Source organism: Cetorhinus maximus, chromosome 5 (assembly GCF_964194155.1).
Source record: "Cetorhinus maximus chromosome 5, sCetMax3.hap1.1, whole genome shotgun sequence".
Lineage (NCBI taxonomy): Eukaryota > Metazoa > Chordata > Chondrichthyes > Lamniformes > Cetorhinidae > Cetorhinus > Cetorhinus maximus.
Window position 1 is genome coordinate 139,754,807 of NC_135883.1, and position 27,100 is coordinate 139,781,906.

At 42.6% G+C, this 27,100-nt stretch overlaps 1 protein-coding gene across 1 annotated transcript in view; it reads right to left on the reverse strand.

Moving 5' to 3' along the window:
- The window catches only part of snx3 (sorting nexin 3), a 43,625-nt gene extending 18,381 nt beyond the window's left edge, over positions 1-25,244 (reverse strand). The window contains exon 1 of the mRNA XM_078542533.1: positions 25,035-25,244. Within this exon, the coding sequence (XP_078398659.1) occupies positions 25,035-25,196 (162 nt within the window). The 5' untranslated portion in view covers positions 25,197-25,244. The remainder of the gene's footprint in view (positions 1-25,034) is intronic.
- Between the last annotated feature and the right edge of the window lie 1,856 nt (positions 25,245-27,100).

Genomic DNA, 27,100 nt, shown 5'->3' on the forward strand with positions numbered 1-27,100 from the left:
TTCAAAAGATTAAAGGCTTTAAAGACTTGCAATTGTATTTTGGCTTTTCATAATCAAACATATCAAGTGTTTTATGGCCTTTGAAATATGGGGACAAAGCAGTGGTAACCTTACTGGACTGGGGGCCCAGGCTAATGTTCTGGGGGTAAGGGTAAGAAATTCAAATTCAATCAATAAATCTGGAATTAAAAGCTAGTTCCAATAATGGCAACGGTCATAAAAATTCACCTGGTTCACAATATCCTTTGGGGAAGGAAAAATCAGTTGTCTTTATGTTGTGGGTCAGGAGGCCAGGTATCGACTGAACTGCCCTTGGAAACGGCCTAGCAAACTGACAAAGTCTGAGGAATGAAACAATGGTCCAGTGGCATCCACCTAAGCACTAGAAATGACAAAAGGTACACTGTATCCAGTCAACCCTGCAAAGTCCTCCTTACTAACAGCTGGGGACTTGTCAAAATTGGGAGGGCTTGTCCTTCAGACTGGTCAAGCAACAGCCTGACAGTCGCTCTCATTGGCTGTAGGGCAATATTCAATGTCCCAGATGCCTCAATTACCAATCCTGGTTATGTCCTGTCCCAACAGCAGGACAGACCTAGACAGAGTGGTATACAGTTGGAGGGAGTTGCCGAGTGCTCAATACTGATGCTAGACCCCATAAAGTCTCATGTCATCTTAAACCTCCTGATTACCACCCATCATTGTCCCTCAACTGATGAATCTGTACTTCAAACTGAACACCACTGAGAAGCACTGGGTAGCCAGAAAATTCTGGGTGGGACTTCAAGGCCCAAAGTGGCTTGGTAATACCATTACCTGAGCTGGCAGAGCCCTGGAGGGCACAAACTAGGCCTGTGACAGGTGGCAAAAGAACCAAGAGGGAAACCTACTTTACCTCTTCCTCAATCTGTTGCAGATGCATCAGTCCATGACAGTATAGGAGCAACTGCCACACAGCCCATGGAGAAGAGAAGTCCTATCTTCATAGGGATACGCTCCAGTGAGAAGTGACACTGCCACTGTGCTAAATGGGATGGGTGCAGAATAGATCCAGCAGCTCAAAACTGGGCATCCATGAGGCACTGGGGGCCCATCAGCCAAATGGTATTCAACCACAATCTCACCTCAGCCTGTCATATTCCCCACCTCTGCTATTATCAACCCTGGTTTAGAGAAGAGTCCAGGGGGTCATTGTCAGGAGCAGCACCAGGCATACCAAAAAAAGTGTCAAACTGGTGAAGCTACAACAGGACTATATGCATGCTAAACAGCAGACACAGCATACAATAGATAGAGCCAAAGTAACCCCACAATCAGATTAGATCAAAGCTCTGCAGTCCTGTCACATCCAGCTGTGAATGGTGATTAAACAGGAAGTGGTTCCAAAAATATCCTCATCCTCAAATGGGGAGTGGTGTCTGCCAGAAGCAGAGTGCATAACCATTGTCAACCTCCTGATGAAGTCCCCATCAGTTGCCTGGTTTCAGACAATTTGATCAAGCCACAAGAAACAGCTGAAGGCCATGGACTGTGACAACAATACTCAAGACCTGTGCTCTAGAAAAGTCTGTGGCCCTAGCAACAAAACTAGCATCTGACTGAAAAATTTCCCAGGTTATGTCCTGTCCACCTAAAAGCAGGACAACTCCAATCTGGCCAATTACAGCCCCATCAGCCTCCTGTGTTGAAGGAGTCATCCATACTATGAAGTGGCACTTCATAGCAATAACCTGGTCACCAATGCTCAGTTGATTGCACTGGGGCCACTCAGATCTTGCCCTCATTACAGCCATGGTCCAAACATGGACCAAAAAAGCTGAATGCAAGAGGTGAGGTGAGGGTGATTACCCTTGACATCAAGGCAGCATGGCATCAAGGAGCCCTAGCAAAAAACTGGAGTTAATGGGAATAAGGGGCAATGGTGGGGGGGGACCTCCCCACTTGGATTCATACCTAGCATAAAAGGAATGGTTGTGATTAGAGACACTAACCTCAGCCCCAATACATTGGCTGCAAGATTTCCTCAGGGTACTGTCCCAAGCCCAACCATCTCCAGATGCTTTAATGATCTTCCCTGCATCAGGTCAAAAGTGGGGATGTTCACCGATGACTGTACAATGTCCAGCACCATTTGACTTGTACTAAAATAGTCTGCATCTACATGCAGCAAGATGTGCAGCATTGGGCTAAGCAGCAAGCAATATTTGCACCACACAAGTGCCAGGCAATGAACCTCCAAGTAGTCCTCCCCATCCCCCTTATAATGACATTACCAACAAATTGCCCCACCATCAGCATCCGTTGACCAGAAACAGAACTAGACCAGCCATACAAACACTGACTATAAGGGCAGGTCAAAGGCTAGGAACCCTGTGACGAGTAACTCACCAAATGCCCCAAAGCCTATCCACCATCTACAAGGCACAAGTCATGAGTGTGATGGAATACTCCCCACTTACCTGGATGAGTGCAGTTCTAACACCACCATCTAGGTCAAAGTGGCCCACTTGACTGGCATCCCATCCACCTTAATCATCCACTGCCTCCACTATGGATGCAGTGGCAGTGCATACGTACAGCAACTCACCAAGCTCCATCAACACCACCTTCCAAACCTGTGATCTCTACCACCTAAGAGGACAAGGCTAGAATACGCATGGGAATACCACTTGCACTTCTCCTCCAAGCCACACACCATCTTGACTTGGAATCGTTCCTGGGTCAAAATCCTGGAACTCCCTACAAGTGCTCTAGGTGTACCCAAACAAGATGGATGGCAGTGGTTAGAGGTAGCTTATCACCACAAGTTGCAACCACGAATGAACAAGATAAAAGCAAAATATTGCAGATGCTGGAAATCTGAAACAAAAATAAAAATAGCTGGAAAAACTCAGTAGATCTGACAACATCTGCTGAGAGGAACACAGTTAATGTTTCGAGTCAGTGCTGGCCTAACTAGCAATGCGCTCATCCCATGGAAGAATAAAGTATTCACTGCTGTAATGAAGGATTGGCAGCAGCCAGGTTTACACAGAAACTCCCATTAAAGGGCAATGTGATAGCCAGATAATCTGATTTTGATGAAGATACAAGTATCAGCCAGACAATGGGGATAACTCCCCTGTTGGTCAAAATAAGTGTTTTTACATCTAGGAGTAGACATATGAGGCTTCTGTTTAACATCTTATCCAAAAGTCAGCCCCTTCAACAATGCTGCACTCCCATCAGTCCTTGACTGGAGTGTCAGCTTTGCACTTTGTGCTCAAAGTTCTAGGTTTGCCCCAGTCAAGGTTCTGGGTCGAATGCTGCCAACTGAGCCACAGCTGATGACTGGACAACCACCAAAAATCCAAGTAGGTTACCTGTGGACATTCAGTCATTGTGCAATTTGTTAAGTACATATACTGCCAGTGATGTTATCTAGAAACTGGAAAAGATCAATTGCTTAGAGCAAAAATAAAAGCTTATGTTGACAATATATTTTTAAACTTTGCTTTTCAGTGAAGGCCAAAGCACAAAGTGACTATTTTAAATAGATGTCATTTCAACAAGTCCTTCACATGCATAGATTTACCACCAATGCAAATCCACGTTTGTAATTCAGCTTAAAATTTAAGCAACAGCACAATATAGCTTCTGCCCAGCAATTAACATTGAATTTTTACTTCAAAAAAATTTCTGAAAAGGATTAGTTGGGGCACTGAAGTTGACCTGAGCATGGAAGAAATTGACAGTTTAAATTGGACATTCTCAGTCAAGACGTTTTGCCACAGAGTTCCTGCTGACTTTGCATTGTTAGATTCAATTACTAGTTCATGTTTGTCCAGAGAGCAGTTCCATTAGTTCCTGCAAGTTCCTAATGTCCAAGCAGAATGGATCCTCCGTGAACTGCAAGTTCAAATTACCACTATTCAATCTCCAAATATTTTCAGCAAATTATGGCTAACTACCATAATAGGGAGGGAAATCATGCTCCAAGTGACTGGTCAGCATTTGTGAGCAATTGAACCAGCATTGCATTCTTTCAGCAGATCAGCTGCTATCTGAATGCAAGGGTCCAATTAGAGGCCAGCAACTATACACGTCAGATCTTTCAACATTGATTAATTATTACAGATGCACCTAAGATCTGCCTAAGATCAACTCAGAACTTGGATGGCCAGTTTTGCAGTCAATGTCAGAACATGTTCCTTCAAATGCCAAATAGCAGATTTCAAACCATTTCCAGAATGTTAACTGAGTAGTGCCAGGAACGTTACAGGATTCATCTAATGCATTCTTGCAGCATCTGTCCAACAACTCAACTGCAGCTCATTTTCTGCAGATGTTTCAGTTCTCTAGCAAAATGTTTCACTGTCACCACAAACTTCCACTGCCTCACCATAAAATGGTTCCTTGTTGCAGTTTTGTTAGTGGCTGATGTTAAAGTTCCAAAAATGAGAAATTGTTTCAAGACTTTCCTGCTGATTAAGAGACAACTGCAGTTGAGACTTGGTGCACACTCATGCTAACCGGTTAGAAATTGTCAAATTCTAAAGCACAGATTTTAAATTTTCTAGTTTCCCAAGAATTCTTTGGGCAGAATTTGGTCTAATTTCCCACAGGGGCAAAATATTTCATAAACATGGAGTGTTTTACACCCACACAATGTTTTCAAATATAAATTCAGAGGGAAGGAAATGTTCAGGTATCATGATGTTAGCTTTGTTTTCAGTTTTACAAATGAAAAGAACCACCAATTGACTTTGTAGGGTGGCTTCAATTTAGTTAATTTTGCATATTAATACATTGAAGCAGTTAAATATTTCAAAACATTTCGTAATGGCAGTTGAGACTGACTTCTAACGGAGTTTGTCAGCTCAAAAGGATGCACAAATATCTGTTTCCTGCTTTGGCATACATTTCCAAATTTCACATTTTTCCAGATGTGCCAGATCCAGACACTCAGATGGTGCTCGCCCTTACTATTACATTTCCTGTTAGAACGACTGTTTGCTGTAGTTGCTTTCTACTGGCTCAAGCAGTTAATCTAACTTGGGTAAGCTAACCGACAGATGCTAAATACAATGTTGGTGTTGTTTCCACTATCAACTAGCGTTGCGAACTACTAGCAAATAACCAGTAACCAAGCAAGCCATTTCATTATCAAAAAGCATTCTTAACCTTGCTTGTCAACAACCAGAGTGTAGTAAGTTATATGAATGAGATCACTGTAGTGCCTATTCACCAAGGAACTGAATTTTTCACATCTGGATTTACAAGGCTAGTAGCTAATATACTGGACTAAATTGCCAGCAGGTGCAGGTACTTACCAAAAGAGAAGAGTTCACAAGTGTTCAGACCAATACTGTTCCAACTGATACTTCAACATGGCTAACTGGGGATCTAAATTGTACGCTACTGAATTTAAGTGAAAAAATAGCGTCAAAAAATGGATTCCTCAGCTGCATGCTAGCTGGCAATAAATCTGATGACCACATGTCTGTCTCAAATGCCATTACTAAATGTTTTGAAATATTTTCAACTGCTTCAATGTATTGTTAATACAAAAACTAAATTAAAACCACCCTACAAAGTAAATTGGTTAATCTTGCTTTAAGTTTTACAAAGCTGTTACCTGAGCATTTCCTTCCCTCCAAATTTATATTTGAAAACAGTTGTGGGTGTAAAAACTAGTTCTGATGAAATGTCAACCTGAAACTTTAATTCTTTACAAAGGATGCCAGATTTGCCAATACTGAGCATTTTCTTAGACCAAAAGCTAACCAACATCTTAGAATTTCCAAGTGAAACTGTCCAAGAACTTAACACAAGGTTGTTTATAATTCAGCATCGACAGTTACATCACCAGCCCTCCATTTTGCCATGATCATCAAAACAGCATATTCACCAACTGCAATCACTGCTGTTTAGCTAGCATTTGGCATCACTCGGCCCCAGGCTTCAAATTAAACATTATAAAGTTAAACACAAATCATGGCTTTAGTTTGTAGTAGTCATTAAAAATAACTAGCACAGCATCATGCAGCTTAAGCTCCTGTGTAGGATCAATGGGCTGAATGGCCTACTTGCACCATAAATGATTACATCATGTTAAACTGTACAATGACCACCCAGAATAATCCATTATTAATATTTGGAAATATTGTCAAGGTTGTCATCCACCCCTTCCTGCACCTAATATCCAGACCAAGGACAAATTAAAAGTATTCTACATTAATCCATGTGTCACATTTTATGCAGGCAATGACCATCTCCAACATGAGAGTCAACAATCCCACTGAATCTTCCCCACTGTCAACATCCTGGTGTTACCATTGACCAAAAACTGGACTAGCCATATAAATATGGTGGACACAAGAGCAGGTCAGAGGCTAGGAATCCTGTGACAGGTAATTCACCTCCCAACTCCCCAAAGCTTGTCCACCATCTACAAGGCAAAAAAGTCAGGAGTGAGATGGAAAACTCTCCAATTGCCTGAATGAGTGCAGCTCCAACACCACAAGAAGCTTGACACCATCCAGGACAAAGTAGCCCTCTTGATTGGCACCCCATCCACAAACATTCACTCCCTCCACCACTGACACCGTAGCAGCAGTGTACACCAACTACAAGATGCACTGCAGGAATCCACCAAGGCTCCTTAAACAACACGTTCCTAACCCATGACCACTACCATCTAGGACAAGGGCAGCAGTCGGATGGGACACCACCACCATCTGGGAGTTCTCTTCCAAGTCACTCACCATCCTGAATTGGATATATATCACATTCCTTCACTGCCATGGTCAAAATCCTGGAACTTCCTAACAGCACCTACACCACATGGACTGCAGTGGTTCAAGGCAGCAACTCACCAAGGGCAATTGGGGATGGGCAAAAAATGCTGGCCTAGCCAGCAAAGCCCACATCCCATGATTGAAAAGAAATGCTTCAAATACAGGTTTCAGCTGAAGACCTCAAACATGGGGCTTGACTTGACATTGTCTTTAGGAGCTGTGACTGAGTAGTGTCTAGGTAATGCATGATCATAAACGGTTATATTTTAGTCAACTGTACTGATCCAATATTTCCTTAATTTTCTGCATAAAGGCCTTAATTTTGAACAATTGTTAAGTCAGCATGTGACAAAACTGTTACATCTATTGATAAAGTAAACTTGTGCCAAGGCCCCATAAATGTCCTGTCTTATAAAGTTAAGAGATGTAGCAATACAGAAGGCAACATCTTGACTCCACCTTGGGTAAAGGTGAGGAAGCAGGCAATAAATAGCACAATGCCCTTAGGTGACATCAAAAAGCACTTCAGAGCTCACACATACACTGATGACATCAACACAACCTCACCACCTCCAAACTCCTCCACTGCTTATCAGACATCCAGTACTGGATAAGCACAAGTTTCCTCCAATTGTTTTCCCACTCCAAATTCCATTCTCTAACTACCGTCTCAATTCCTCTCCCTGGCAATGGTTTGAGATTAAGCCAGTCTGCTCACAACCTTGGTGCATCACATTTGATCCCATGATGAACTAATCTGATTTGTGCCATCACTGGAGCATCTATTGCCACCTCCATATCATCTCCTGACTTTGCCTGTCTCAGCTCATCTGCTCCAAAACCCTCATGCGTGTTATCTCTAGACTTGACTACCCCAATGCACTCATGGCTAGTCTCTCACATACAACCCTCTTAGTAATCCAGAACTCTGCTGCCCATGTCTTAACATCCATCCCCCATCACCCATGATCACAGATCTGCAGTGGCTCCAGGTCAAGCAACATTAAAATCTCATCCTGGTTTTTCAGATCACTCATGGCATTGCCCCACCCCATCCCCAATCTCCTCAAACCCCACAACCCTCAACTGCACTAACTCTAGCCTCTTGTGGCTCAATTAATTGCCTAGGCTCCAAGCTTTGGAATCTCCTCCCTACAACTTGCTTTCCTCCAAATTCACTACTGAAACCTGTTTGCCCACTGTCATTTGGCCCAATCACCATGGCTTGGTGTCAGTTTGTTTAGAGGGTTGTTTCCTTACATTAGATGTGCTGTACGAACTTATGAACAATTTGATAAAGGGAGCCTAATGGGTAGCAGGAATGCAAAGGGCCATTTATCTGAATGTGCTAACATTGGCTGAAAAGTCACCATGAGAAAAGATATTATAGCTCATGACTAGCTAGCATCAATACATGTGCACATTTGACTAATGATGCAAATCCAGAAAAAGTGCAGAATTAAGGACACGGTTACAAAATGAAGTATTTTGAGCTAGCAACAAGTTTATTTTACACTAATCAGATCTATATAAGCACTACACCAGTCTCCTTAACCCAAAAATCAAGACCAGTTACTAGAATGCCCTGCTTTCTATCTTCTAAGTTGATGGTGTTAGCAAATCCCAGATTTACTATTGAATGTACTTTGGGGTATAGGCAATTCAGGAATCAATGGAAAAACAGGTTGTTGACAATGATAGAGAAGCTAGTTTTCAGAAGGTACATTTAATATAATTCTACATACAAGGTTTGTAAAATTGGCAAGCTGAAAAGTAGCTTAAAATAGAAAGCAGGTGGTGATAATCAAAATGACAGCAGCTGCAATTGGAGTGAATTTTGGCACTCCATTGCAAATCAGAGCAGCATAGTTCCAAAAATGTAGTGTTTGATGCAGATGTGGTCAAGCTAAGAGATCAGGTGCTACAGAGAAACTGAATTTTAAAGAGGTAGACAATTGATGTATTTGAAATATCCATTAATGAATCTGACAAGTGCATTATGCTGCTTAGCATAGGTACAAACTTCAATTATGAGAAGACTAGAAAACAAGTCACAAATTTGGTGTTAGACATGTGCAATGTTGATGTAATTTTATACATACTTTCAAAAAAAAAGACAGCCATAGGATAATTGTCTGATATCATAGACAAAAAGCAAGAGATTTCAAAATTCCAGCATCTGTAGTCGCAGAAAATGCTGGAAATACTCAGATCAGGCAGCACGCGACTCTCTCCGCAGATGCTGCCTGATCGAGTATTTCCAATTTAAGATATCCTAGGATCTGGAATGCAGAGTTTAAGACAAAGCAGCAAAGAGAACAAGAGGACAATGGAGATCTTCTAAATGCTTATACTATGCACCCAATTCATATAAAAGCAAAATACTGCAGATGCTGGAAATCTGAAACAAAAACTGCTAGAAAAACTCAGGTCTGATAGCTTCTGTAGAGAGGGAGACAAAGTTAACGTTCCCCCCCTTTTTTTTCCAATAATTTATATCGATTTTTCTTTTCCCACCTATTTCCATTATTTTTGAATGCATTTCCATCCATTGTTTTATCTCTACCTTTTAGCCTTTTTTGATTCCTTCACCCCACCCCACCAGGGCTATCTGTACCTTGCTTGTCTTGCTTTCTACCCTTAATTAGCACATTCCTTAGATAATATCACCACCTTCAACACCTGTCCTTTTGTCTGACATCTTTTGGTTATCTCCACCTATCACTGGCCCTCTATCCAGCTCTACTTGTCCCACCGCAACCCCCCCCTCCGCTTTAAACCAGCTTATATTTCACCTCTCTTCTATTTTTACTTAGTTCTGTTGAAGGGTCATTCGGACTCGAAACTTTAACTGTGCTCCTCTCCGCAGATGCTGCCAGACCTGCTGAGTTTTTCCAGGTATTTTTGTTTTTGTTTTGCTGTCAGACCTGCTGAGTTTTTCCAGCAATGTGTGTTTTTGCACCCAATTCATAGTTCATTAAATGCCCATGCTGACCAAATGCTTTACAACATTCCCCAGAATAAAATGTTAGCTGAAAACAGTGCAAGATATTGGAGTGATTTGATTAGTTAAAAATAAAGTGAATTTTATTGCTTTCTGCTGGCTAATTCTTCATTGGGATTTTGCTACTTCCAATTTGTGCATATAGATATAGAAGTCAACTTAAGGCATTTTTTTTTGTTCTTTTGTATGTGTTGGCTGTAAACAAGAGGCTATAGTATGTTAATTTCATGGATTTCACTATTGCTCAGGATCTGTTGCAAGATCAACATCTGGATTTCTTAAAAATTTAAGACATCAACCCACATGTCAAATGGACTTCAGCTACTTGCTCATTCTTGCCAGTAAAGCAGTAATTAGTTTGCAAGTGGTTAAATGATTTTACTCAAGACTAATTGTGTCTTACCTGTGTACCATATTAGTAAAGTTGCAACTCCTTAATGTAAGAAATGGAGGAGGCCATTTGGCCCCAAGCCTGCTTTGCCATTCAATGTCATTGTTGATCAGATTGTGGCCTTAACTCTACTTAACTGCCTGCCCCATTCATTCAAACCCTCATAAGCTTGGTAGATCAAAATCTGTAACAGCCTTGAATATATTCAATAACCTAGCCTCCCCTGCATTCTGGGGAAAAGAATTACAAAGAAATTCCTCATCTGCTTTAAATTGGAGACCCCTTGTTCAGAAACTGTCCCCAGTTCTAGACTCCCCATAAGGCTAAACATGCTCATTGATCCTTTTTTTTTGGGATGTGGGTGTTGTCAGGAAGGCCACCATTTGTTGCCCACCCTTAATTGCCTTGAAGTGCAGTCCATCTAGTTCAGGCACTTCCACAGTGCCATAAGTTCCAGGATTTTGACTCTGACAGTGGAAGGGCAGTAATATAGTTCAAAGTTGGGATGGTGTATGGATTGGAGGGAAACTTGCAGGCAGAGGCATACAAGAGCATCTGCTGCCCTTATCCTTCTAGGTGGCAGAGGTTACTAGTTTGGAAGGTGCTGTTGAAGGAGCCTTGATGAGTTACAGTGCATCTTGTAGATAGTATACTGTTGGTGGTAGGAGTGAATGCTGAAAGGGGTGGATGGGATGCCAATCAAGTGGGCTGCTTTTTCCCTGGATAATGTCAAGCTTCTTGAACATTCTGAAGAGTCATACATACTCGAAACTGTTTCTCTCTCCACAGATGCTGTTAGACCTGAGTTTTTCCAGCATTGTGTTTTTGTTAGATTTCCAGCATCCGCAGTATTTTGTTTTTATCTTCTTGAAGATGGTTGGCTGCACTCATCCAGGCAAAGGAAAGTGTTCCAACACAGTCCTGCCTTGTAGATGGACAACAGGGTGTCAGGTGGTGAGTTATTCAGCAGAATTCCCAGCCTCGGACTTCTCTTGTAGAGACATTATTTATATGGCTGGTATAATTCAGTTTCTGGTCAATGGTAATTTCCCAGGATGTTTATAGTGGGGGTTTCAACAATGGGAATGCCAATGGATGTTAAGGAGATGGGTAGATGGCTAGAATGGATTCTCTGGGAGCTTCATACCAGACAATGACCATTATATGCCATTTTCAGACCAAGCCGGAATGTTGTCCAGGTCTTACTGGTTCAGTTTCCAAGTCATTGTGCAGCAAAAAAGTGGACATCCCCACTTCTAAAATAAAAAAATGTTGGAAAAACCCAGGTCTGGCAGCATCTGTAGAGAAGCAATTAATGTTTTGAGTCCAATTCCAAACTTATGATGGACGGACATTGATGAAGCAGTAGCGGATTCGTTGGGGCTAGGACACAACCCTAAGGAACTTGTACTGATGTCCTGGGACTGAGACAATTGACCAACAACCACACCCTTCCTTTGTGCTAGGCAAGATTCCAAACAACCATTCCAGCCATGTTTGGATCAAGGCTATAATGATGTCAGGAGCAGAGTAGCCCTGGCAGAATCCAAATAGGTCATTGAGCAGGTTATTGCTAAACGCAGCTGGATAGCACCGTCAATAACACCTTCCTTTGATGGTGGAGAGTAGACAGATTGAGGTGGTAACTAGCTGGACTGGATTTGCCCTTTGTGGGCAGGACATACCTGGGCAATTTTTGCCCATTGCTGGGTGGATACCAGTGTTGTAGCTGTACTGGAATAGCTTGGCTAAGGGTGCAACTAGTAATGAAGACTTGTGCTTCATAGCTATTGCTGAATTGTCATAGCCCTTGCAGTATCCAGTACCTTCAGCCTTTTGACATCATGAAAGGAATTGAATTGGTTCACAACTGACGTTGGGGACCTCCAGAGTCAGAGATGGATCATCCACTCAGCTCTTCGGGCTGAAGATAGTTACAAGTGCTTCAGCTTTGTCTTTTGCACTGATGTGCCAGGCTTCCCCCATCATTGATGAGGCCCTCTAGCCCCCTCAGAATTTTGTCACATCTCATTCTCCTAAACACCATTGGGTATAGGCCCAAGCTGCTCAACAAGACAACCCCTTCATTACCAGAATCAGCATAGCAAACCCTCTGAACCGATTCCAATTCAAGTATATCCCTCCTTAAGGAGACCAAAACTGTACAGAGGTGAAGTCTGTGTGCTGCAAAGCTGTAGCAAGAGTCCACTTTTTTAATAGTCCATTCCCCTTTGCAATAAAGGCCAATATTCCATTTGCCTTCCTAGTTACTTGCCATACCTGCATGCTAAGAGAATATGTACAAGGACACCTAGATCCCCATGTACTGCACCATTCTGCAGTCAATCCTTTTAATACTATTTGTTTGCATTCTTCCTGCCAAAGTAGACTACCACAATATCCTCCTTCTGCCACTCAACCCACGTATATCCCTTCATGGGCTATCCTGCTCAACTTGCATTCCTACCTCTATCAGCAGCAAATCTGGCTGCAAGACTATAGTCAGTCCCTTCAGCCACGACATTAATATAGGTCAAATAGTTGAGGCCCCAGCACAAATCCCTGTTGCATTCCACACTAGTTTTCCAACTTGAAAATAGCAATATACTATAGGGAGAAATGAGCTAAGACAATGTTTCCTGTGCAATACTTCAAGTTGTTCATACTTGTAGAACCAGTGACAGCTGTTTATGTTGGAGTTCAAAGTTGCCTCTGGATTCAAGTCAATCTAGTGTAGCAAGTACTTGATTTAAAAACAGTTCAGTCCATAGTACAAGTTTCATGCAATCAAAACAAGTATTTTTGCAATGTCAAAAGTGTTAGAGAATTTCAGTAACAGAGGTTTACTTTTTCCTCTAACACAAGAGAAACAATTCACTTATGATTAATCCTAACTGCTTCTGCAATCTGTCAACCTTTGTGGCTTCATATCCTATGAATCAAATGCTGAAGATTTAACTCTTGCCCTCAAAAGGCAAAAATTAAGCAGCTGAAAGTTCAGAAACACTGATGGAAGCAGACTAAAGGTAATAGCTGCAGCTTAAAGTGCAGAGTTTGCTTTGAACTGGGGAAATTCAGGAATAGATAAAAAGGTAGAGTTAAATATTTTACCATGGTTCAGATTAATAGGTCAGCTATTAAAATAATTTAGGCCTGTGCAAATTTAGCACAAATAGTTTTAAAATGGAAATACCTGTAGTTTGAAGTCTAACTAAAATCAAGATTGATGTAATACCAACTGAAAGAAACTTTTATTCATTCACAGGATGTGGGCTTCACTGGCCAAGCCAGCATTTACTGCCCATCCCCAATTGCCCTCGAGAAGGTGGTGATGAGCTGCCTTCTAGAACCACTGCAGTCCACGTGGTGTAGGGACACCCGCAGTGCTGTTAGGAAGAGTTCTAGGATTTTGACCCAGTGACAGTGAAGGACGTGATATATTTCCAATTCAGAATGGCAAGTGACTTGGAGGGGATCTTCCAGGTGGTGGTGCTCCCATCTACCTCCTGCCCTTGTCCTTCTAGATGTTGGTGGTCATGGGTTCAGAAGGTGTTAAGCAGCCCAATAGTAACAAACTCAAAAGTAGATTCTAAATAGCAGTAGCCACAAGAATGAACACTGAAAAAAAATTAGTTTACTTGCCGCACATCAGTATCATAAGTTAAACAGCTGAATGTTCAAGCTTATGACCAGAGATGCTTCAACAGCTAAGCTCACCTGACAAAGACAAGGTCCCAACACTATCCCATTTGTAGTGGTGAAAAGGTACTCCATAACACCTACAATCACTAGCCAAGCTTCTCTAGTATATTTACAGCATTGGCAAACATTTAGATTGACCTGGTACATGACTACTTCAAGGGCAATTAGGGATGGGCAATAAATGCTGGCCAAGCCAGCTATTCCCACATCCTGTAAATGAATGAAACAAACAGCCTGTCAAAGCAAGGCAAATCCAACCAGCTAATTAAAACCATTTCCAAATTATGAAAGGGATAGGCAGCAGTACCAAGTAGATTTATTCACCAATGCTTAGCTCTATTTCCACCTAGCTTCAAGCCTCATTTACAGCCTTTATCCAAACATGGACATATGCCAATTCTGAGTGCGACATTTAAGAGCCTTCGTCAAATTGAAGTAAATGGAGTTTAGGAAGGAATCTACTGACAGAGGAAGACAGCTATGTTGTTGGACAACATAGCCCCAGGAGGAGTTCATAAAAATGCAGCTCCAAGTACAATTCCCCAGACACTGAATTAGTCCATGCCATCAGAGAGAAGTAGAAAAAATGTCCAGTCTTAGACTCAGAAGTGGCTGATAACATTCATGCCAGTGCCAGGCAATGACCATCTGGGAAAATCCAACCAACTCCACTTGACATTCAACAGCATTCCTATCATCTGTGGGCCATTGACAAAAACTTCACTGGACCAGCCACATGGTAGCTACACAAGCAGGCCAGAGGCAGTTTATTCTGCAGCAAGTGACCCAACTCCTGACTCCCCAAACCCTGTCCACCATCTACAAGGCAGAGCTGGAAATATTAATTACAACTGGGTCAAATTTCTGGAATTCCATCCTTAATAGCACTAACACCACCACATGGACTGCAGCAGTTCAACCACCAACACCTTGAAGGGTGATAAATGCTGGCTTTGCAGCAATCCCATATTCCATTCACAATTATGGTAGGAGTGTGCTCAGGGGAAGTCAACCCACCTGATGTTACATTGCTCTGAGGTTTTGACTCCTAGAGGGATTATATATTTGGCATGAACAAATCTCAGTTTAGCACAGATGATGATCAGTGCAGCTGTCAATGCAATTTTTTCTATAATACTCCAATACCTACTTTGACAGCTAGATGACCCAGAAGCCCAAAACATGGAGAACCAAACCCATTGCAAGAACCAGTTCAAGTCTGAATCATTCATAGAATCTATTGTGATCAACCCAAAAGCAATACAATTTATCTAAATTTGAGAAAGTTCAATTCAAAGATCAGAAATTTATTTCTAAAAACCGATTCCTTAATTTTGTGTTCCATTGTTACCTTCACATTTTCAGGATAATCCCAAAAATACTTGACACGTAAAGTTTTCTGAAGTGTAGCCAAGGTCAAATTAAAGGTCCCACAAACAAGGTGGGAATCTATTTCAGCACATTGAGAATAGAAAGAAACTTAACTGTTCACTTTCAACACTTATTTCACTCAAACGTTGGGATGCATGATCACAACTGAGAAATAAATCCATAGCAGTTATGCAGAGACTTTATAATTCCTCAGAACAGGCTACATTTCAGTACAATGTGTAACTTTGATCATATCCTTCCAATTGGACAGGTCAAAGGGAACAAGAATCATCCCAAGTGTAAAGCAAAATGAACTGCAAAGATCAAGTTCCACAACTTGAAGCAAAAAGATTAAGAGACAATAGATAGCCTCTGGTCTTGTCTTGAGCTCAGACTTGCCCTATCAGTTCAAAACTGAAAAGTAAAGGTCTGCTTAAAGTAGTAAGTGACAAAGACAAAGTCATTCAAAATGTTGGTAAATGTTTAATTGGGCAAGTTGTAGTGGTGCAGGACATGATAGGCACTTATCTTGGATTGTGCTTTTAAATGCAGTTTGTAGTGGATACATATTCAGAACAGGAACAAGACCATTCCTCTAACTGGTAAAGATAGAATACAAAACTTCAGAGTTGAAAGTTGTACACGTCTAGATAGTGAAAATGAAAGATGCATATTAGTTTGCTTAAAGCCTTGAATATTTCAACAAATATTCAATTTTTCCCCCACTCTGGCCAGAACTACAAAGTGAAATTCAATTATTGCACTTAATCTTAATTTGTTCACTCTACATTTAAATACCACTGGCAAAAGGCTAGAGCATGCAGTTTTTAAACCATGTCCCGAGCAAACCTCTGAAAATAGCATTGCACCAAGACCCCTGCCAGTATCAAGCATAGAAAAATAAAAACCATGCTATCATTGATTTATTAGTTTACAGGAGGTTAGGGTAACACTGAAAATCTGACGACTTTTTCCAAATTGGTCCTCAATCTGAAGAATGTGAATATTACTAACAGCACAAAGTTTTAGCGATTACCTACAACATTTTTGATTTGTTAGCTTATCAGCTTGACAGGGCTCTCTTCAATCACTGCCATGTGAGCATAATAAGTCTTCCATGTAGTTGATTGTTGCACTGTCAGAGGTAGGTTTTTGTATGCAACATTACATGAACAATTAGACTTGGGCTTAAACTTGTAGCATCCTAGTCAATCATTCCCTCAGTTAACATCAAGCAAAAAGATCAACTTTTCATCTTATGATGAAAGAGATAGCTGTGCACCGTTAGCTGATGAAGGATGCAAGCAAATATTTTATTTGAAGCACTGGGGATATGAGGCACCAGATAAATTTGTATTTCTCAAATGAGGGAAACAAGGAATCTACTCCCCTCCAATGACCAGTTTACTTTCTGGAACACAAACATGTCAAGTGACAGAGCACTTGGGTCAATTATCTTATATGCACATTCCACCTGGCTTGGTCTATATTTGTTCTGTAGACTCAGTCCAAACTATGTTGCCATTTATGCTCCACACAAGCCTACTTTTTATTCATTCATGGGATATGTGCATCACTGGCTAGGCCAGCATTGGTTCCTGATCCCTAATTGCCCTTTAGGTGGTGAGCTGCCTTATTGAACTACTGCAGTCCATGTGGAGTAACTACACCCAGTGCTGTTAAGGAGGGAATTCCAGGATTTTGACAGTGACAGTGAAGGAATGGGGATATATTTCCAAATCAGGATGGTGAGTGACTTGGAGGGTAACTTCTAGGTGGTGGTGCTCCCATCTATCTGCTGCCCTTGACCTTCTAAATGGTAGAGGTTGTGGGTTTGGAAGGTGCTGTCAAAGGAGCCTTGGTGAATTCCTGCAGTGCATCTTGTATATGTTACACACTGCTGCTACTGTGCGCTGGTGGTGGAGGGAGTGAATGTTTGTGGATGGGGTGCCAATCAAGTGGGTTGCTTTGTCCTGGATGGTGTCAAGCTTCCCGAGTATTGTTGGAGCTGCACTCATCCAGGCCAGCAGGGAGTATTCCATCACTCCTGACTTGTGCCTGGTATTAGATGGTGGGCAGTCTTTGTGGAGTCAGGAGGCAAGTTACTCACCACAGGATTTCCAGCCTCTGACCAGCTCTTGTAGCCACAGTATGTATTTATCTAGTCCAGTTAAATTTCTGGTCAATGGTAACCCTCAGATGTTGATATGGGGGAATTCAGCAATGGTAATGCCACTGAATGTCAAGGGGCAATGATTAGATTCTTGCTTGTTGGAGATGGTCAATGCCTAGCACTTGTCACAAATGTTATTTGCCACTTATCAGCCTAAGCCTGGGTATTGTCCAGGTCTTGCTGCATTTGGACATGGACTGCTTCCATATCTGATGAGTTGCTAATGGCACTGTACAGCCAACATCCCCACTTCTGACCTTATGATGGAAGGAAGGTCATTGATGAAACAGCTGAAGATGGTTGGGCCAAGGACACTACCCTAAGGAACACCTGCAGTGATGTCCTGAAACTGAGATGATTGACCAACAACTACAACCATCTTGTGCTAAGGAGGACTCCAAACAGTGGAGAGTTCTCCGATTCCTATCGGCTTCAGTTTTGCTAGGGCTCCTTGATACCACACTGTCAAATGCTGCCTTGATGTCAAGAGCAGTCACTCTCACTTCACCTCGAGTTCAGCTCCTTTGTCCATGTTTGAACCAAGGCTGCAATGAAGTCAGAAGCTGAGTGATCCTGGCAGAACCCAGTCAACAAGCAGTTATTTATAAGTAAGCACCGCTTGATAGCACTGATCAGTCCATAGCACCCTCGCCTTTGAATCAGAAGGTTGTGGGTTCATGTCCCACTCCCGGAAACCAGGAACTGTGATTGTACTCAAAAGAGTTGCAATCTGTGACTGTTGATAACTCGAAAGAATTTTTTTTTTGATAGCACTGATGACCCCTTCCATTACTTTACTGATGATTGATGATAGACTGATAGGGTGGTAATTGACAAAATTGGATTTGTCCTACTTTGTGTGCACTAAATATCTGGGTAATTTTTCATGCAGCCAGGTAGATGTCAGTGTTGTAGCTGTACTGAACAGCTTGGCTAGGGGCATGGCAAGTTTTGGGGCACCTCTTCAGTACTATTGCCAGAATATTGTCAGGGCCCATAGCCTCCACAATATCTAGTGTCTTCAGCTATTACTTTATATCATGTGGAGTGAATGGAATTTGGCTGAAGACTGGCATCTGGGATATTGGGAACCTTGAGGTGGCTAAGATGGATTACCAATTGACACTTCTGGCTGAAAATTTTTGCAAATGTTTCAGCCTTATCTTTTGCACTGACATGCTGGGCTCCCCCATCATTGATGATGGGGATGTTTGTGGAGCCTCCTCCTCCAGTGAGTTGTTTAATTGTCCACCACCATTCATGACTGGATGTGGCAAGACTGCAGAGCTTAGACCTGGCCTGTTGGTTTTGGGATTGCTGAGCTTTGTCTGTTACTTGCACTGTTGGCACACAAGTAGCCATATGTTGTAGCTTCACTAGGTGGATAGCTCTAGGTATGCCTGGTGCTTCTCCTGGCATGCCCTCCAGCACTTCTCATTGAACCAGGGTTGATCCCCTGGCTTGGTGGTAATAGTAGAGTTTGGGGGGGATGTGCCAAGCCACAATATTGTGTTCGAGTACAATTCTGCTGCTGATAGCCCACAGTGCCTTGGATGCCCAGTCTCAAGTTGCTAGATCTGTCAATGTTGTCAAAATCTATCACATATAGCATGGTGGTAGTGCCACACACAACAATGGAGGGTATCCTCAATGTGAAGGGACTTCATCTCCACAAGGACTGTGGTCACCCCTACCAATGCTGTCATGGATAGATGCATCTGCAGCAAGCAGGTTGGCAAGGATGAAGTCAAGTAAGTTTTTCCCTCAATTCAGTTCCCTCACCACCTGCCACTGACCCAGTCTAGCAGCTATGTCCTTTAGGACTACCAGTTTGGTCTGTGGTGCTTCCAAGCCAATCTTGGTGATGGACATCAAAGTCCCCCAGAATACATTCTGCCACCCTCGGTGTTTCCTCCAAGTGGTGTGCAACATGGAGTACTGATTCGTCAGCTGGGAGGGGGAGGCAATACATGGCAATCAGCAGGAGGTTTCCTTGCTCATGTTTGACCTGATACCATGAGACTTCATGGGGTCCAGAGTCAATGTTGACGACTCCCAGGGCAACTCCCTCCTAACTGTACCATGACCTGTGCTGGCTGGTGATGGTGTCTGTGACATGATCTGTAAGGTATGATTCCATGAGTATGACCATGCCAGGCTGTTGCTTGTGTAGTCAAAGACAGATCTTCCAATTTTGGCATTAGCCCTCAGATGTTAAGGGAGACTTTAGTCGCTATGACTGACTTAGGCACCAGAAATGACAATGGCAAAGTCAATGTCAAGTGGTCCGTCTGGTTTCATTCCTTATAGACTTCATAGCGGTTTGACACAACCAAGTGTCTTGCTAGGCCATAAGTCTCAACCACATTGTGATGGTCTGGAGTCACATGTAGGCCAGACCAGGGAAGGGCAGTAGACTTCCTTCCTGAAAGGACAATAGTGAGCCAGGTGGGTTGTTAACAAATATTATGGTCATTAGGCTCAATTTTTTTATTGAATTCAAATTCCATCATCTGCCATGGTGGGATTCAAACTCTGTCTCTGGATTACTAGTCCAGTGACAATACCATTATGCCACCACATCCCCCTATGTACTTATTACTTTCTCCCTCACGTGATTAGCAAGGTTCCCCTTAAATAGTTTTATATTCTTTGCCTCGTCTATTCCTTGTGATAGTGTTCGCCACACTCCTTGGGTAAAGTTACTCTTGGAAATTTCTATTGGATTTATGAGCAGCCTATTAATGGCCCCTAGTTTTGAACTACCCAAGTTAAAATATTCCCTACCCTTTCATTATCTTAAATGCACCCATCAAGTCATTTCTCAATCTTTTCCAGGAAAAGGGCCCCAACCGTTGAGCCTTTCCTGGTTATATTCCCATTTCTGGTACTGAATATTTTTCACCTGTTCCAATTTCTTATATTATGGACGTAAAACCACATACAGTACTCTTAAGCATAGCCTACCAAGGTTAAATACAAAGAAAAAAAGCAAAAAACTGCAGATGCTGGAAATCCAAAACAAAAACAAAAATACCTGGAAAAAATCAGCAGGTCTGGCAGCATTTGCTGATAGGAGCACAGTTAATGTTTCGAGTCCGAATGACCCTTCAACAGAACTAAGTAAAAATAGAAGAGATGTGAAATATAATCTGGTTTAAGGGGGGGGCGGGGGTGAGACAAGAAGAGCTGGATAGAGGGCCAGTGATAGGTGGAGATAACCAAAAGATGTCACAGACAAAAGGACAGAGGTGTTGAAGGTAGTGATATTATCTGAGGAATGTGCTAATTAAGGGTAGAAAGCAGGACGAGCAAGGTACAGATAGCCCTAGTGGGGGTGGGGTGGGGGGAAGGGATCGAAATAAGCTAAAAAGGTAGAGATAAAACAATGGATGGAAATACACTTAAAAATAATGGAAGTAGGTGGGAAAAGAAAAATCCATATAAATTATTGGAAAAAAACAAAAAGGAGGGGGAAAATCGGAAAGGGGGTTGGGATGGAGGAGAGAGTTCATGATCTAAAATTGTTGAATTCAATATTCAGTCCGGAAGGCTGTAAAGTGCCTAGTCGGAAGATGAGGTGCTGATCCTCCAGTTTGCATTGAGCTTCACTGGAACAATGCAGCAAGCTTAGGATGGACATGTGGGCATGAGAGCAGGGTGGAGTGTTGAAATGGCAAGCGACAGGGAGGTCTGGGTAATACTTGCAAATAGGCCGAAGGTGTTCTGCAAAGCGGTCACCCAGTCTGCGTTTGGTCTCTCCAGTGTAGAGGAAACCGCATTGGGAGCAACGAATGCAGTAGACTAAATTGAGGGAAGTGCAAGTGAAATGCTGCTTCACTTGAAAGGAGTGTTTGGGCCCTTGGACGGTGAGGAGAGGGGAAGTAAAGGGGCAGGTGTTGCACCTTCTGCGGTTGCATGGGAAGGTGCCATGGGAGGGGGTTGAGGTGTAGGGGATGATGGAGGAGTGGACCAGGGTGTCACGGAGGGAACGATCCCTGCGGAATGCCGCCAGGGGGTGAAGGGAAGATGTGTTTGGTGGTGGCATCATGCTGGAGTTGGTGGAAATGGCAGAGGATGATCCTTTGAATGCGGAGGCTGGTGGGGTGATAAGTGAGGACAAGGGGGACCCTATCATGTTTCTGGGAGGGAGGAGAAGGTGAGGGCGGATGTGTGGGAGATGGGCCGGACACAGTTGAGGGCCCTGTCAACCACCGTGGGTGGAAAACCTTGGTTAAGGAAGAAGGAGGACATGTCAGAGGAACTGTTCTTGAAAGTGGCATCATCAGAACAGATGCGACGGAGGCGAAGGAATTGAGAGAATGGATGGAGTCCTTACAGGAAGCGGGGTGTGAGGAGCTGTAGTCAAGGTAGCTGTGGTAGTCGGTAGGCTTGTAATAGATATTGATGGACAGTCTATCACCAGAAATTGAGACAGAGATCAAGGAAGGGAAGTGTCAGAGATGGACCATGTGAAAATGATGGAGGGGTGGAAATTGGAAGCAAAATTAATAAATTTTTCCGGGTCCAGACGACAGCATGAAGCCGCACCGAAGTAATCATCGATGTACCGGAGAAGGAGTTGTGGGAGGGGGCCGGAGTAGGACTGGAACAAGGAATGTTCCACATACCCCATAAAGAGACAGGCATAGCTGGGGCCCATGCGGGTACCCATAGCCACACTTTTTATTTGGAGGAAGTGAGAGGAGTTTAAGGAGAAATTGTTCAGTGTGAGAACAAGTTCAGCCAGACAGAGAGTAGCGGTGGATGGGGATTTTTCAGGCCTCTGTTCGAGGAAGAAGCGGAGAGCCATCAGACCATCCTGGTGGGGGATGGAGGTGTAGAGGGATTAGACGTGCCTTTCCTCACCGTCCAAGGGCCCAAACACTCCTTTCAAGTGAAGCAGCATTTCACTTGCACTTCCCTCAATTTAGTCTACTGCATTTGTTGCTCCCAATGCAGTTTCCTCTACATTGGAGACACCAAATGCAGACTGGGTGACTGCTTTGCAGAACACCTTCGGTCTGTTCGCAAGTATTACCCAGACCTCCCTGTTGCTTGCCACTTCAACACTCCACCCTGCTCTCATGCCCACATGTCCGTCCTTGGCTTGCTGCATTGTTCCAGTGAAGCTCAATGCAAACTGGAGGAACAGCACCTCATCTTCCGACTAGGCACTTTACAGCCTTCCGGACTGAATATTGAGTTCAACAATTTTAGACTCTATCCTCCATCCCCATCCCCTTTCCGATTTTCCCCCTTTTGTTTTTTCCAATAATTTATATAGATTTTTCTTTTCCCACCTATTTCCATTATTTTTAAATGTATTTCCATCCATTGTTTTATCTCTACCTTTTAGCCTATTTCGATCCCTTCCCCCCCACCGGGGCTATCTGTATCTTGCTCGTCCTGCTTTCTAACCTTAATTAGCACATTCCTTTAGATATTATCACCACCTTCAACACCTCTTTGTCCTTTTGTCTGTGACATCTTTTGGTTATCTCCAACTATCACTGGCCCTCTATCCAGATCTTCTTGTCCCACCACCACCCCTTAAACCAGATTATATTTCACCTCTTTTCTATTTTTACTTAGTTCTGTTGAAGGGTCATTCGGACTCGAAACGTTAACTGTGCTCCTATCCGCAAATGCTGCCAGACCTGCTGATTTTTTTTCCAGGTATTTTTGTTTTTGTTAAGGTTAAATACAAGTTCGACAAACTTCTGCCTTTCAATTCTATCCTTCTAGAAATAACCCCGGTACACATTTTGCTTGGCGGCCTAAATTACATTAGTTACTTTCAGTAATCTTTGCCAAATCTTTACTCCCTCACCCCATTTCAGTATGTGACCTCATTCTTTCTACCTAAAGAAATCACCTCAGTTACCTACATTGAAATTAACTTGCCAATTATTGCCTGTTGCACAAGTTTTAGCACCTCCCTGCATTATAATTATATCTTTTAAGCATGACATCATAAGCATTCAATTTGACAATTAATTAACTCATTTACAACAGTAACCAAACACTATTCATAACAGTTAGCAGGAGCTAGGATAGGAGTTGAGGATAGAAACCTATTAAATATCTGAAAGACTACTGCAAAGTACAGAAATGCTGAGGGATGTTCTTCCAAATGGTAATCTGTCTTCCAACATTAAGTATGAGAAAAGACACATACCTGAAACTTTAGGTCTGTCTGTTCTACATAGAACCAATACCTAACCTGAGTTTCATCATCAGACTTGATCTGCAGTACTTGCTTTTTGAACAATTCAACTATGACCAACCACACCCAACTGCTAATACTTATTTTCAGATGATCTATCTTCAGCAAATGCCAGAGTTCTCATTTTCTCATTAACTTAACCATACATGTAACCAGAAACCATACAGCTCCTCATTTGAAACCACAATTGCTGATATCTATGCAAACAGCAAGATTCCATGACAGCAAAGCAAATGGTCCAGCAATGTCCTCAAGTAAAGGATTCCATTCTTTAAAAGTGAAATGGAGCCTTGAGCTGTAAGAACAGGGCAAATATTAGGTTAAAGGCATCAACAAAAAGGCAGCACTTATGTAGTACACAACCCATCTGCATTCAACTTCTGGAGAGCATGCCAACCATGATCACACCTTGCTGCATGCAATGATGTAGATTCACCAGCATGGTTCACTAAACTCATTTCACACTTCCAACAATCTTGTTCCTACCTTTTAGACATTATCACATTTACAATTTGTTTGACATGTCAGGACATTCCATAATTGAGGTTTCATAGAACCAGCCCAATGTGCAATGAATGGATTGAAATGAAACCACAATTTAGTTCAAATCCTGGATATCAGGAATTCCTGTTTAAAGGCAGTAAGTCAATTACAATTTCCTATACTACGATAATTTACACGTGACATTTTACGCATCATCCTACTGTGGCCTGCTTTCAGCAAAAGTACCTTGGCGTGCCCTAGTCAGAGAGCAAAAGGAGCAAAACCACTTTTTGACCAAATGCCAAGATAACCCAGAGAGATAATGAACCCAATGTTGGGGTTCTGATTAGTCAGGTCTATTAATTGCTCAGTGCAGAAATAAATACAAGTTCGATCAGAATTATTTGCAACTCTGAACGTTTTACTTAAAAAAAAACACAACGTGCACCCTATTCCGAAATTTATCATTTCAGCAGATTGTTACTTCCTCTTTTTGGGAGAAAGCTTGTGCACAGACAGCATTGGGCAACAAGTCTAATCACTCACCGCACACATTCCGAACACTTGCACAGATTTAGCTGAACGTGAGTAATGGTTGCAGCGAGTTAGCCCCTGCAGACTGTGTAGCTTCAATCGGACACGCCGTACTCAGAGATCGGGAGTCGCCTCCCTCTAAAGCTCAGACAGCTCCCCCCCCCACCACCAGTCCCTCAACGGGGGAGCAGCGAGGCCCCTAAGTGCCAACGATACCCGCGATCCGGCACCTACAGGCTGTGGGAGGGAGAAAAAGCGCTGACATTTCTCTCCCCCCTCCACCGCCAACGCCTCACCCTCCCTCCAGCCGGCCTGTCTGTCTGTCTGTCTCTGTCTGTCTGTCGAGCCCTTCCCTCCCGCCTCCTCACCTTGATCCGGACCTCATAAGTGGTGTAGCGCTGCCTGCCCACCCCCATCGTCTGCGGGGTACCCACGTCGATCTCCAGGAAGTTGCTGGGCGGCCCGTAAGCGTCGTTAAGATTCTGGGGCTTGGCCAGGAGCCGGCGGGTGTCGGGCACAGCCTCCGCCATCTTACTTCCCTCTGCCTCCTGTCGACGCCACTGACGTTTCTTGTTATCGCCGACCAGCTGACAGCGAGGCGGCTCCGCCCCACCGCGCGGGGCATCTTGGGCGTTGTCGTTCCGGCCGGCGGGAGATCGCCAACCGCGCGGCGGGGGGGCGGGTGGGGTGGGGAATGAGCGGACTACAGTTCCCAGGATGCTGCGCGGTCAGCCCGACGTCTGCCCTTCCCAAGCCAGGTGATAGACATTAAAGCCCAATTCAAGTGAATGTGGGAGGCAACGAGGACAGTTACTAAGTGTTTTATGTTTGTGTATGGAGTTTGTGTTTAAGGCTTAGCTGTTCTAAAATTTGTATTAGCATAATCAATTCAAATTAAATTCTACACCTTCAATCAGTAGCTTTGAAGAACATATAATAAACGCGATAAATACCATTTATTGTGAAATTGCTTTGAAATTTGTATAAGCCTGGCTGATCGTAAATTGCACTCCTAACCGTTTCCCATGTTGACAACTCTCCAATAAATATGATAATCGCAAAACATAACATAAAAGCAAAACACTGCATATGCTGGAAATCTGAAATAAAAACAGAAAATGCTGGAAATACTCAGCAGATCGGGCAACATCTCTGGAGAGAAACAGTCAGTGCCAGTAGAAGACTATTAGATGCCCGAAGCGCACCTTCAGCCTTGCGCACCTCCCGCCCCTGACCCGCTCAATTAAATTTCGATAATGAATATTGTGCATTAGTATGAATAAAAATTCTGCATTTATAATTACAGATTAATTTTACATGTAAAAGGAGAGTGGTATGATACTGATTGTACATTATCATTGTTCCACACTTTTCACAGGATATGTACTAGAAGGAATGCACATTAAAATGTGTAATATGGTCCAAATGATGTAATAATGTGTTACTGCAACAGTTATTAGATGATTTTATGAACAAGTTACACAATCAGTAATCATTGTGGTAGAGTGGGCTAGATTAAATAATGTTCTTTGATATTATTTACTGGTTTGCTGTTTTGGAATAATCATATAGCTGTACAAATTTGTAAACTGTTGCATAAACAGAATGAGGAATACAATGAGAAATTTTGGGAAAGATTGCGATGTAGATACATGGAAATCCATATGAATGTCTGTATATATGGATGTACGTAGATCTAGACCTTTCATTCTCACTGCTGAAGCCTATTTGTTTACTTGTGTTCTTTCATGAACAGCTCATTCAGTTTTTTGCCACTGTCCAAATTTTGCCACTCAATGTGACCCCTTAGTTTGTCTAGTGGTTGCACCAGTCCTGGACAAAGTTTAACATTTCAAGTAGATGATCCTTCATCAGAATTTATATCTCATTTGACACCAAACACATATACATTTGATAGCCTGACCCAGAAACTTGTGCCTACAGGAGAAGGAAATCTATAACAGAAAAACCTTGCTTTATATTGCTAACTGTTTGGTCCAAATAGTAAAACAGCCATACTTCATAGTTGTTAAAGTCATGGGCATTGCAGAGCCAGAAGAAGGACAGCTGGCCCATTGGTAGCTCTTCTATTATGACTATACAGTGAAGATAAAGGCAATCAAATCAAACAAGACAAAACCACTGTAATAGTACAGAGCTTGTTAACAAACTTACAGCCATAAGTATCAAGAGTATCTGGGATCAGGAAAAAGTTCCTCAAGGATGCCAACATTGTCTGTTTCTGGAAGCAGATAGGATCCAAAATGTGTGCATCAATGACCAAGAAATAAGTCTTCTCTCAAGTGCAGGAAAGATCCTTACAAAGATCCTATTCAACCATTTACTAGACTGCCTCATAGATGATGTCCTCCCGGAATCAAAATGTGGTCTTAGGGCTAACCATATGACAGCTGATATAATGTTTGCAACAAGA